Below are 11,824 nucleotides of genomic sequence, written 5' to 3' on the forward strand. Positions count from 1 at the left end.
GACAGGAAAAGGGTCTCCAAACATCCAAAGTATGCAGCAGTATTTCAGCCAGAAAAGGCATATATTGGGGGAAGAAAATGGGTACACACGTTTCTCTGCTAAGGTGAATCTATCCGATTGAATCTATGGCAACATTTTGGAATATGTTCTAAGCGAACCTGGCAGGGAAGAACTCTGTGTTTGGACGTCCTATCACAGGTGCTTGAATTTCTCTTAGCTTCTTCCTAACAGAAGATATCCAGCAGGAGGGGCACTCCTGTTTGATAGAGAAAGGTTGCCTGAAGTCCAAAAGGCTATGCTGTTAGAGTCAATTAGAACCAAATTTGAACAGATTGCTTGAGTGAAAATAAGCCCCTGTTCTTCTTTACTGCTCATTAGTCAATGAAGAAGTTTTAAAGGTTGCAGTGTGAGCAAACATTGTAAACCATCCATCAGACAGTGATAAACTGAGAATGCCATCTGGTGTACCTTTACAGAGCTAATGGAGACTTATTCTTCCTTAGATATAGCAGATAGTCTAAGATAACAGAAATTGAGAACGGTAACAGTTCAGTCAAGTAAGTGCAATGTGAGCTGGAGAATCCGGTGTATTTTACCAAATTTATCTAATCAAGTTCTTTTGACATCAAAAGTATTAGTGAGGGCATCAGAAATACTAGTTAGGACGTACCATAGTGAAAGCCATCTGGGTTCTGAGACTGGGAAGGCTCAAATTATTCATTCGAGCTCTGTGAGAACAGGTCTGGGAATGCAGCACTGTTTTGCAGCTCTTCATTGACAGTCTGAGGACCTGATCAAGAGCTGTGACAGCAGCACTGTCACAAGAAGTATTAGCGTCTTGTTGTAGCATGAGGAAGGTCCTCAGAGAAAAGAATCGGGGAGCATTAACTAAATAGCCTTGCTGGCATATCAATGATACATCTTATGGGACAGTGGTATGGGCTACTTCTGGAGCAGGAGATTTTAAACTTCTTATGAAACTCCAAGGTGAAAGGTCAACTCTGGTCCTAGATGACAGTCCTGAGCATATGATTCTGAGCTCCTCTTGTGGGGTTTCAGAAGGAAATAGGTGAGGCAGCTGTTGAAGCGTGCAGGAAGCCTGGAAAGTGGTCTGCCAACAGGTGAACTTACTGTGGAATGCCTCAGCGTGCTTGTGGATATATAATTTGTTCACGATGCTTGTGAACATCTTGCTAACTTACAGTCACAAGCTTGGCATCCTTTGTTCACTTGAACTATCAGTTCAGTGAACTGTTTCTTAAGCTCAAACTCTAACACCGGGAATAATTTTTACAAAGGAGATTAGGGTCCAGCAAAGCATTTGTGTAGACCTTTTGTAGCCTGCTTGTTTCATCTGTGCACCGCTTGGATCAAGGTCTGAAAAGGATTAGCTAAATGCTTATACTAAACGTATGTAAAAGCGATTTCCAGATCTGGGCAAAATTGCCACAATTCAAAACCACATTTTTTACAATTTTTTTTTTCTTCTCCACCTCTTTAATTTTTCTTTCTTTCACAACTCATCTTAGAACTTAGCTGACTCTTAATTGAGACCAATGAATATTCATTGCTCATCCATCCCAGTCTTCCCTTGCCTTATTTTTAATGAGCTAGGTACTGTGTTTGCTATTTTTCTGACATCTTGTGTCTCCCATGTTCTTTTTAAAATCATTAAAGATTGTTCTTGCTTTTGTAAGAATAAATAGATGTTAAAAATACAATGTGTCCGTGGCTCTTGGAGAGGTAGCATTTGACTGTGAGTTTCCAGATGGTGTGCTAAACTCCAGGAGTAATAGTCCAACCTCTTCAGCTCATGGGTTGCTTGAAGGTCGTGGTTGAAGTGGCTATCATTGAGGATCTTTCCAGCTCTGGAACCATCTCTGTTACTGCTGGAATTTGTCCAGACTAGAAAGGAGGATAGCCCTTCTTATATCCAAGCTGTTCATCTTCAGTAGTCTCATTCCAGGCTGCTCTTTACCCAGAATCTACCTGCTGAGGCTTCAGCTGCTGCACCGAAGCTGAGCTCCAGATTGGGCTTCCAAACACTGCTATTCTAGTTTGGGTGTTTTTCTTCTAGGTAATCACTCTTACTAGCCAGGCTACATTTGCTCCAGTGTTCAAGATCATCATCCTTACCAAAAACTGAGAGAATTTATTACTATCATACCTGCAGGAATTTCAGTGTCGATTATTTTATATGATAGCCTTATGTTTTGTTTCTTTAGTCTTAAACATATAGCAAAAGCCTTTGATGTTTATTTTCATCTCCTTTGACAGGGCTGAAGCAGTTCACTTTTCATCAAATCTCACTTTAATTGCTAAATGTTGCAAGTTGGTAAAACTTTGTGGGGTAATTTAGGTTTTTTTAGTTGCTGACAAATTACTTTTTGATAACTGCTTTATTTTATTTGGTTTTTTAGGACTTCTTTGGGAGTTTTTCTTCTGTAATTTAATCATGGGAAAAGACAAAAGTGAAGAATGACCCTGACAATATAAACTTGAGTAACAAGCAGGATGATAGTAACAGCAGCAAGAAATGTAGATTTTGAACAGATTTAGTGAGAGGTTTATTAGGAGGGTAGTTTGGCTCTGTTGATCTGAAGGGAACATAATTTTGTTTAATATTATTTATAACTGATTATTTTAAATCTAGCAGTGTAACAGCAAACTGGGCTATAAATGTATTATTTTTAGAGACCATGAGTTATTTGTGTCAATGTAATATTTCGTATTAGGAGCTGCAGTATGCAAAGCAACAGCATCCCTCACGGATCTCTTCTCTAATTGCCTGCCCTAGCTTAAAGGAAGAAGAAGCTCCAAGCATCTGTGGGGAAGAAACAGAATTACCATCCTCTGAGGTACAGTGCAGTTTTATCATCAATGTAATTTGCCTTCACTTGGATTTTTCAATTGCAGTTGCTCAACAGTCATCTCCTGGAAGACTTAAAAATATATATTTTTTAAGTTATGCGTTGTTCCTGTACAAAATAGTATTTGTTAACACTTAATAAACTAGAGTTTCTCAATCCCTTTCATGATGATGTAATTAATCATCTTGTACAACCTTTCAAAATTAAAAATAATAATTTTCTTTTGTCTTGCCTCTTGCTGAAACCTCCTATCTTTCCAAGACCAAGATGCCACTATGAGATTTAACCGATTTTCAGATGTCTTTGATGTGGAAAGTGTGTATCTCTGTAAGATTGTGTTTGAATTTGAACAGGTTCAGCTAGATTTCTCTATTGAAAATCATGGGCCAGAGCAACAAAAGGCAGATACATCCTCAAAGATCGTTCAAAGTCAGCAACTAAGGCAGAGTCCTCCTAGTCAAGCCCAGCAGTTCCAGCTTTCTTCATCCAGAGCACATAATTTCTGCCAAGGTATTTGGCAAACTTTAGAAATGGGATCAAGCCCTTCTATTCTCAGTCCTCAAAAGAACACTGACCAAGGTAAGTATGCTTTTTAAAGTAGTCACAGTATTTGACTCTTCTAGAAGAATGGAAGTATGGTAGTGGATTCTGCCCCATTCCACTAAATTTTTTTACATGACTGCTACTGTTGTTACAGTCCTGTAATCAGAATCTGAAGATCTAATGAGTTACATGAAGGGAATTTCACTGTTGCCAGCAGAAGTAAGAATAAAGAGGAATGCCTATATAGTTCTCTGGTTTTAATGCCATTGTTGCAAGTACTTCTCCCCTTTTATTAAATACTCCTGGAAAATGTGAACACCCTTCTGTTTTGACATAGTCTAAACCTTATCTGGGGTAGATATGAAAGTGTCTGTCTGAGAATTGCACGCTTCATGTGTTGCCAAGTGACTGTTAGATCAAATTGTAATTTGGCAAATCCTTACTTAATCATTATTTTTGTGGCAGGCTAATAGCTACAATACTGTTTAGCGTCCTAAGACCTAAAGGCCAAAAGTGAGATCATGGGCATAATGTGGTGTATGCTGTGGGCGCACAGTGAACTAGGTATTGTTATTCACTAGACTTTTATAGTCCAGTGCAACAAGTTGGAACATAAAAAAATAAAAGCAGACACAAATTCTTATATGTGAGACAGCACCCTGACCTTACATGTCAGACAGTATCAGGGTTAGGATGAGAGTAGAAGGTAAAACCTAGGTCATAGACCAAACATTAATCAATGTTATACTTCTACAAAAAGCACCATGTGTTCTTGGAAATTTTAGCAGGAGCGCCATTTGTAAGATATGTGCAGTAAAGTGTAGCCTCTTCACAGGCAAATTGTAAAGGAACTTTTTAATGGTAGCCATTATGTTGAGCAGTGTATTGCAGATTAATGTTATGTCTCCTAAACTGTTGGCCTGTTCATGAAGTAATCCTTCATTGGCAAAACTTTGGAAAACTGTTCTAACACTTGCTGTGGATGGGACAAAAAGTAATGGCCTTAAATTATAATACTGGAAAAATTTTAAGGATGGCTAATAATGGAGTATGTTCCCCAGAAGGATTGTAGACTCTTCTTTATTAAAGGTCTTTATAAATAGACAGACAAACATTTCTCCAGAATATTCCAAGTAAAGGTGATTTTTATTTTTTAATAAGAGGCATAGCATTCAATAAATTATTTCATATAATGCTGTGGGGCTTGTGTGGGTTCTTTGGTTTTTTGGTTTTGATATTACTATTTTTATTATCATCATTATTCCTGAGAGCTGATGGCAGCTGTGGAGTAATATGGCAGCCATTTAGCCTTTTCAAATGAGTTTTATATTAATAGTGGCCTTTTACCATTACATAGGCACTCGTGTGCTGTTAACCACATACCAGACTGCAGGAGCAAGAATGCGACCAGTGGGTTAAGGGAAGTGATTTGTTCCCCTCTATTTGGTGTTTGTGAGGCCACATCTGGAGTACTGTGTCCAGTTTTGGACCCTCTGGTACAAAGGATTGACAAACTGGAGTCCAATGGAGAGCCACTAAGATGGCAAGGGTACTGGAACACGTTACACGAGAAGAGGTTTAGAGAGCTGGGTTGTTCAGTGTGGAAAAGAAAGAGTCAGTGAGTGATCTGATTGCTGCTTTTTAACTGTCCAGTGAGGGATTTTGGAGAAGACAGAGCCAGACTCTTAGAGGCGCACAGTGAAAAGAAAAGAGGCAATGGACACAAGTTGTGTCAAGATACATTCTGAGCAGGGAGTGAGAAGCACTGTGACATTTCACCCAGAGGTCCTTTCTAACCTACGTTACATCTATTTTTAAACCAGTGTATAGATGCAATGAACCATCTTTAGCAGCACACAAGAAAAAAAAATATTTAAAAGGGCTTTCAAAATGAAGAATGGATTACAAGTGTATTTATTCACAACAACAGTGCATCGCAGGGACAAAGTGATGTGCATTGACAGACCTGTAGGACTGGAATGGACATAGTGCTGACAGTCATGGTTCATGTGCTTTTTTTGTGGGGCTGGGACTGTGGGGCTGGGAAGAGTATTTCAGGTCAGGCCTATATTGACAGGATAAGCAAAAGGGTGTCTTTGAAACATTACTGATAGTGCCATGTAGTTTCATGCTGCTGTATGCATGATGCAACACCACTGGCAGCCTTACAAGGACATCAGTTTCTTAATGTCTAGAAATTTCCAGCCACCATTGCAAAACTTATTGTAGATTTTTGGGGATCTAGAGAATAGCAAAAGGGAAAGATGATACTGCCAACATGAAACGAGTGAAACATCAATAAGGGGTGATATTTTCCTGAGAACAACCTTAATTTGATCTCTGCATCCAGCTTTACCCTAAGCATACTTGAGCAGAGCTTCTTACTCAAACATGCAGGCCCTGAAATACTGCATTGCAAGAACAGGACTTTTAAAAACTCTTTTATGTTGCTTAGCTTTCTCCTCCAGGAAACCATCTAAATGGTATCCTTAATTCTACTAGACTGAATTCTGCATTTCAGAAGACAAGACTGTGAAAGCAAAATCTTTCTTTTTTGGAAGAACATCACCTCAGAGCAGAATATACAAAATTTTCAAGGAGTTCTGCTTCTGATTTTTAGCAGAGGCTTGCATTATTTTTCATGCCTGAGCTATAGAAAATTAATTCAATCTTTCCTGTTTAAAACCACTCACTTGAATTTAATACATTCATCAAACACATGGTTACAGTGGATAGAACCGTCATTAAGACAGAGTGACGCAGTACTGGGCTTTGAGATACACGTGACGCACACACAGACTTGAAAGCTCAGTAACAAAAAATGAATTGCAACAAAGCAAGTTAGTTTGCTTATTCAAACATCTCTTTTACAAGTTCAACTCTGTACAAATGTGTCACACCAGTAGCTGTGTTTTATGGGCATATCTGGTGAAACAGAAACAATTGTAGCGTGACAACGATTTTCTGAACCTGTTGAACAGCTTCATTTTTTTCATGTACAAAACAGCCTATTGGGACTTAAAATGGTTGGCATGTCAAGTAAGCTCTGCAATTTGCTGTATTTCCAGCATATGACACAATTCAGTGACTCAATGTGGAGTGTTTATGATTACATGTTAACACTGAATTACTGAAGTGGACTGTTATATACTTTATTCATTTCACTATCGAATTCAGAACTTGTGGAAGCTTCCAAGCAAGTCAGAAGGCTATGAGATATTTTCATTTTCTCTCTCCTCACTCTACCTGCTGATTGTTCGTTTGTACTGTAGGAATGAGACAGATTTAATAATTTGTATGTTAATTCTGCAGATAAATAGAAAGAAAGGGTTTAGAAGGAACACAGGTTCCTTGTTCAGGTGTTTTTATTGTTCTGTATTATTGAAAGAAAAAGATCCTGCTATAGAAGTAGACAGGTGCAAGCCATGATGATATTGAAAGCATTAGTGTTACATACATATATTGTAGTAGTAAGAAATACGCTTCTGTATTTCTTTCCTTTTTATATGCCCTATCCCAGAGGTTGAGAGCAGGTGGGAGACTTCGGTTGGTTATCCATATCATATGCATCTTGAACGCTGATGACAGGCCATCCTCAAAGGAAGGTCGCTTGTCAGAAGAGTTGTATGCTTTCCCCTGAAAATCATGACACACGTGTACAACCGTGTGATTAGCTTCTGTACATGGTGCAAGGTTTCTCTATTCACCTGTGGGCTATAGGGCCTTTTTTGATTTTAGAATAAATGTTAGGCAGGAGGAGAGGAAGTTTTGTAAAACATTTAGAAAACTGGAATTTTATTTTTTTTTTCCCCCAAGTAATTTAGCTTAAGGTTTTTACGTGCCATTGGAGACACTTACTAGTTTTTTCTGGAAAGAAAGGCAAACATCACCTATTAAAGTTTGACTGTAAGACCACATTTAGAGTGAAGCCCATACTGCGAAGGGTGCTTTGTGGTACCATGTGAAAAGCTCCTGATCAGCTGTATCTCCTTGGGTCAACAGAGGCTGGGATCAGTGCAGAGGGAGTAAGCGTCAGGCAAGCTGTATCTGCACTCAGAATTTCCCCACTAGTCACGTGTTTTATACACTTTTGGGGTAGATGAAACTTTCTATTTTCCATGCCAGAGGAGGGCCCCAGTTGTGGTGGATGGTCCCGCTGTACGTCTTGAGAAACCCCACCTCCACAGATACTCGGAACTGTGTACTGGGCGTATTAATTTGAGTTTACATTGTAGCCTAACAAGGAACGAGATTGAGCTGCTTTGAAGCAAAGTAACTTTTCTGGTTTACTACTAGAACTTAGGGGAGTTTCTTTTACTATAATTCTCATTGTTACTGTTACTTGCAAAGCTCTGTGGTCTGAAATTCTACGCTTTGTGGATCAAAAGTTATCTTAAGTGTTTCCACACTAGACAGAATTTCAACAGCTTTGACATCACTGACAGTTCTAAGAGCAATCCATGTGGGTAAAAAGCTGGCCAGAGAAAGAATCTGGCAAAATATTAACAAACAGAGAGAGCCCTTTGGCTCTCACTTCATTCTGCCTCCAATCAGAGACAGACTCATGATTTCTTTTCTGCGTTACATAAAACTTCATCTTTGAAGTGTTTCACAAATATTAACTAATCTCCTAGTTACATTTTCTTCATTTAAATGTTCTTCTCCTGAATAGGAGCTTGTTTGAGTTGGTGTTCCTTCAGAAGCACTGTTAGCCATAAGCAAATATCTAGTGACAAGTTTCTTAAATGAAATTTTCCATCTGGGGAAATTTCAGTTTGCTAATGCAACATGTCTACCTGTATCTCTTTAGTTCTGAAAAAAAAAAAAAAATCTGTGAATATTAGTTTCTGACTGTAGTTAACACACATCGAATAGAAGATATGTTAAGCATTTCAATACACTAAACATTTAGGTCCATTTTCAAAAGCAGTTTAGGCTCTTAACTATGATCTTACTAGCTCTTGTTGCCAAGGTCACTTCTGAAAGTAAGTTACAAGCTTGTAAATTAGGTGTGCTTTTTCAGTGTTTGTTTGTGAAAACCAAGCTACTGCATTTAAATTTTACTGCACAGTGCATATTCATTTTATTCAAGATCCTTCACACATGTGAACAGTCCCAAGCAGAATCAGTAACATATGAAGGTCCTTATTCAGTGTTTTCTTAGAATATTTCACTTTAAATAGCATTTCTAATTCTGGGGTATTGGTTCTTTGTCTTTTTCTACTTTGTAGAACTAACCTTACAAGTTTGCAATTCCATGGTTTTAAATTTCTGTATTAACATGGATTTTTGACAGTCCAAAACTTTACAATAGCCATATAGAATGCTTGTGTTCTATGTTGTTGTTCCAAACACCTAAGTAGTCTTTACTAGTTATAACTGTAGTGTCTCTACTAATGTGAAGAGACAAGCATACAGAAGACTTCAGAGGAAGGGATGCATGTGATGCATTGGTGCTTGGTTGCTTTGCCTTTGGATCTACAGGATTAGGGCCTCCCACATTATTTCTGAAAGTCATCCCCTTGGTTGAATACAAAAGACCCTTCAAAATGGAGGGAGTATTTAAAAAAACAGACTGTCTGTAAGCAGTGTTGACTGTGTGCTATTTATGGATCGGCTCATTGCTGTTATTTAGACCACAAATAAGAAGTAATCTCATTCTGCTGCAGCTCCTGTTCAAGCAAAATAATCTTTGAAGCTGTATCCAGTACCTTTCAGACACTGCTGCCTGCACTGTTCTAAACTGTTGATGTTGTGAAATTCTGCTTTATTCTCTGCCAGCTGTGGTAGAGGTCTAGGGTAATGCACTGTAATGATTAAAGTCCTTTTTCCAGGCAGGAAAATACACCCAAAGGTCTTCCATGGGCTCAAGCATCCTCTTTCATACCTTCTACATCTGTAGGTAACCACTAGGTGGCAAGCTGAACAACATGATTTCGCATCAATAGCACGAGAGTCCACTGAGGTTTTGCCACCTGTAATGACAAATGCCACCAAGCAGACTCAGTGCAGAGATTGCACACACATGAGTGAACAGCTGGTTCAAGCTAAGCCTGAACATAAAAATTATTTTGAAAAGTGTCATGTTTTGACACTAGCCACAGTGCCATGCTTTGCATAGAGCTATAAACCCTCAATAGATTAATTCATTCCATAATTCAAGAATATTTTTTATTTCCTTCCATGTCAAATTTTGTTTGAACTTTCTACCATGTTCTGTTGACTATGAAAATTTACCTTATTCTACTAATAACTTACTTTTTGTCGATTTGTGCACCTCTTATTCTTGCTCTGTGACGGAATAGTACCTGGAACTGAAGCCTGTCATGCTCAAAAAATTCAACTAGTACAGAATGCTGTAGTGTGTGTTGCCGCAAGTATATTATGACTAGTTCTGCTGTCTGCTTTGGCTCTCCATAGAAAATCTAAAGTTAAAATCTCAGTGCCTTGAAAAATAAGGATTAAGTGGCTGGAGCCAAGCACCTGTAAATATTAACTATAGCTTACAATGAATACTGTGATTGACCAATTCCACTTATCTTACCTAACGAAACCTGTAATAAGACTAAAGTTGAGTTAGTTGGAGATAGTGGTTTTCAGAGAATTAGGCGAGAGGCTGCAGAATGGACTCTGATTGGCATTAAGACCAGTCTCCCTGCTTCCCAGCCAAGATGTTACTTTTTGAGTTAGTCCTCTCTAGTACACACAGATATTTTAGACAACAAAAATGAAGATTTCCACAGCAAATGCCTTCCTCTGTGAGAGAACATGAAAAAAAACCCAAAAGATAATGGTAGTAGTGCAGCTTTGTCAAGCCCACAGAATTGCCTTTGAGCCCTTTGGACCATGCATATCCAAACAAGTTTTGCTGCAGCTTTTATGGCTGCTGGTGATCTCTTGAAACAGATCAAACTATTGCAGCCAACAACTTTATCACCTTTTCACAATATGGGAATAGGTAGGTCTAACTTTGTATTGCGTTGTCTGGTGTGTTGGTATTGCCTTGATTGATGCAGATGTTCTCTCACAATGGAGCAAAGGGTCAACTTGTAAAATGTGATGTTTAAAAACAGCTGAACAGAGGTAGTGCTTGACTTGAACAGTTACACCGACCTTCCAGCTGTCCTTCTTTCTCTTCTCTTAAGCAGTCTGATGCTAATGGAGAATGAACAGGTACAGATGAAGCCAGGATTGAGCAGGAGATGCTGATGTATTATACCATCAGCGTAGCAAGCCTTAATGGACAGTTCTGTGCCTCCTATGTACAGAAATGGTTCTGTTCCTCCATGTAGGACTTCAACAATGTGGCACTATGGCAGCAATATATAGAGAAAAAGATTAAACCAGTTCTCTTCAACTATCCAGTCTCATAATTAAATACAAACGTAACTACAAAGTGTTTTTCTTTCTTTTTTTGAGCAGTGGAGTTTGAAGTTATACATTCAACTGAGCAATCTGAACAATCTCAGCAAAATATCAAAGCCAAGGATAAACTTGAAATGCCCGCTGCAAATTTGATAGTCAGAGGAACCAGACTGGAAGTTCAGCAGAAGTTAAAATCCAGGAATTTATCTTGTGCTCATCCCATAAAACCAAAAATCTCTTCTAACATGGCAAAAATCCGCAACTATAATATTAAAGACTGATTTCTTTGTTGGCAGCAAGTTACAGGTCCACATTTGCTATTAACTTACTTTGAAATCTATAAATCAGATCTAAATATCGGCTTCATTTTTGTATGTCGAGTTGGGATGTTTGCAGCCAGAAGAGAGAACAAATACCCTGTTTCATACTGCAAACCCTAAAATAAAGGGTTAATCTGTGTACATTACGAGATTACAGTCTTCACTGTTAATACTGGTTTATTTTAATTATATATGTGAAATATTGCTTGTGTCATGGATTTAGAAATGTCCAGTTAATACATATGTAAAGCGTTGTGCCTTTAGGCAGGCCTTGCAGGTCTTTAGCAAATATTTTGTTGAGAAACTGTAGATGTGATTTAAGCTTAAAAGTGGGATGCCTCAACCTACTTGTTTTCTTATAATTAACAATGCAACCGTTAATCCTGTGCAGCTATCTTTCAACTTGAAAGAAAGGGGTTTGAAAAGATTACACCTGAATCTGTATTGTTTCTCATCTTCTGTAGCTCTTTCCACTTGTTCAGATAGCATGAAAGAGTATAAAATTAAACTTCTATTGTCACACCAGTAATTATATTTTTCTTTAACAAGAGATTGCATGGAGTTTAAAGCAGTGAAAAACATGTTCATTAGCAACACTTAGAATCATACAGAAGCATTGTAAGAAATAAGTCTTACAACAGATGAAACTAAAAGAAAACTTGAATAAGTTGTGACATATGAGGGATATCTATATAGTTATGAACACGCCAGGACATTGAAACAAGT

General features: G+C 38.2%; 1 protein-coding gene across 1 annotated transcript in view; it reads left to right on the forward strand.

Moving 5' to 3' along the window:
- CCDC57 (coiled-coil domain containing 57) overlaps positions 1–11,378 on the forward strand; it is a 36,467-nt gene extending 25,089 nt beyond the window's left edge. The window contains 3 exon segments of the mRNA XM_050908638.1: positions 2,736–2,858; positions 3,224–3,449; positions 10,836–11,378. Of these exon segments, the coding sequence (XP_050764595.1) occupies positions 2,736–2,858; positions 3,224–3,449; positions 10,836–11,059 (573 nt within the window). The 3' untranslated portion in view covers positions 11,060–11,378.
- The last annotated feature ends 446 nt before the right edge of the window (positions 11,379–11,824 follow it).

The sequence above is a fragment of the Gymnogyps californianus genome, chromosome 19 (genome assembly GCF_018139145.2).
Source record: "Gymnogyps californianus isolate 813 chromosome 19, ASM1813914v2, whole genome shotgun sequence".
In the NCBI taxonomy this organism is placed as follows: domain Eukaryota; kingdom Metazoa; phylum Chordata; class Aves; order Accipitriformes; family Cathartidae; genus Gymnogyps; species Gymnogyps californianus.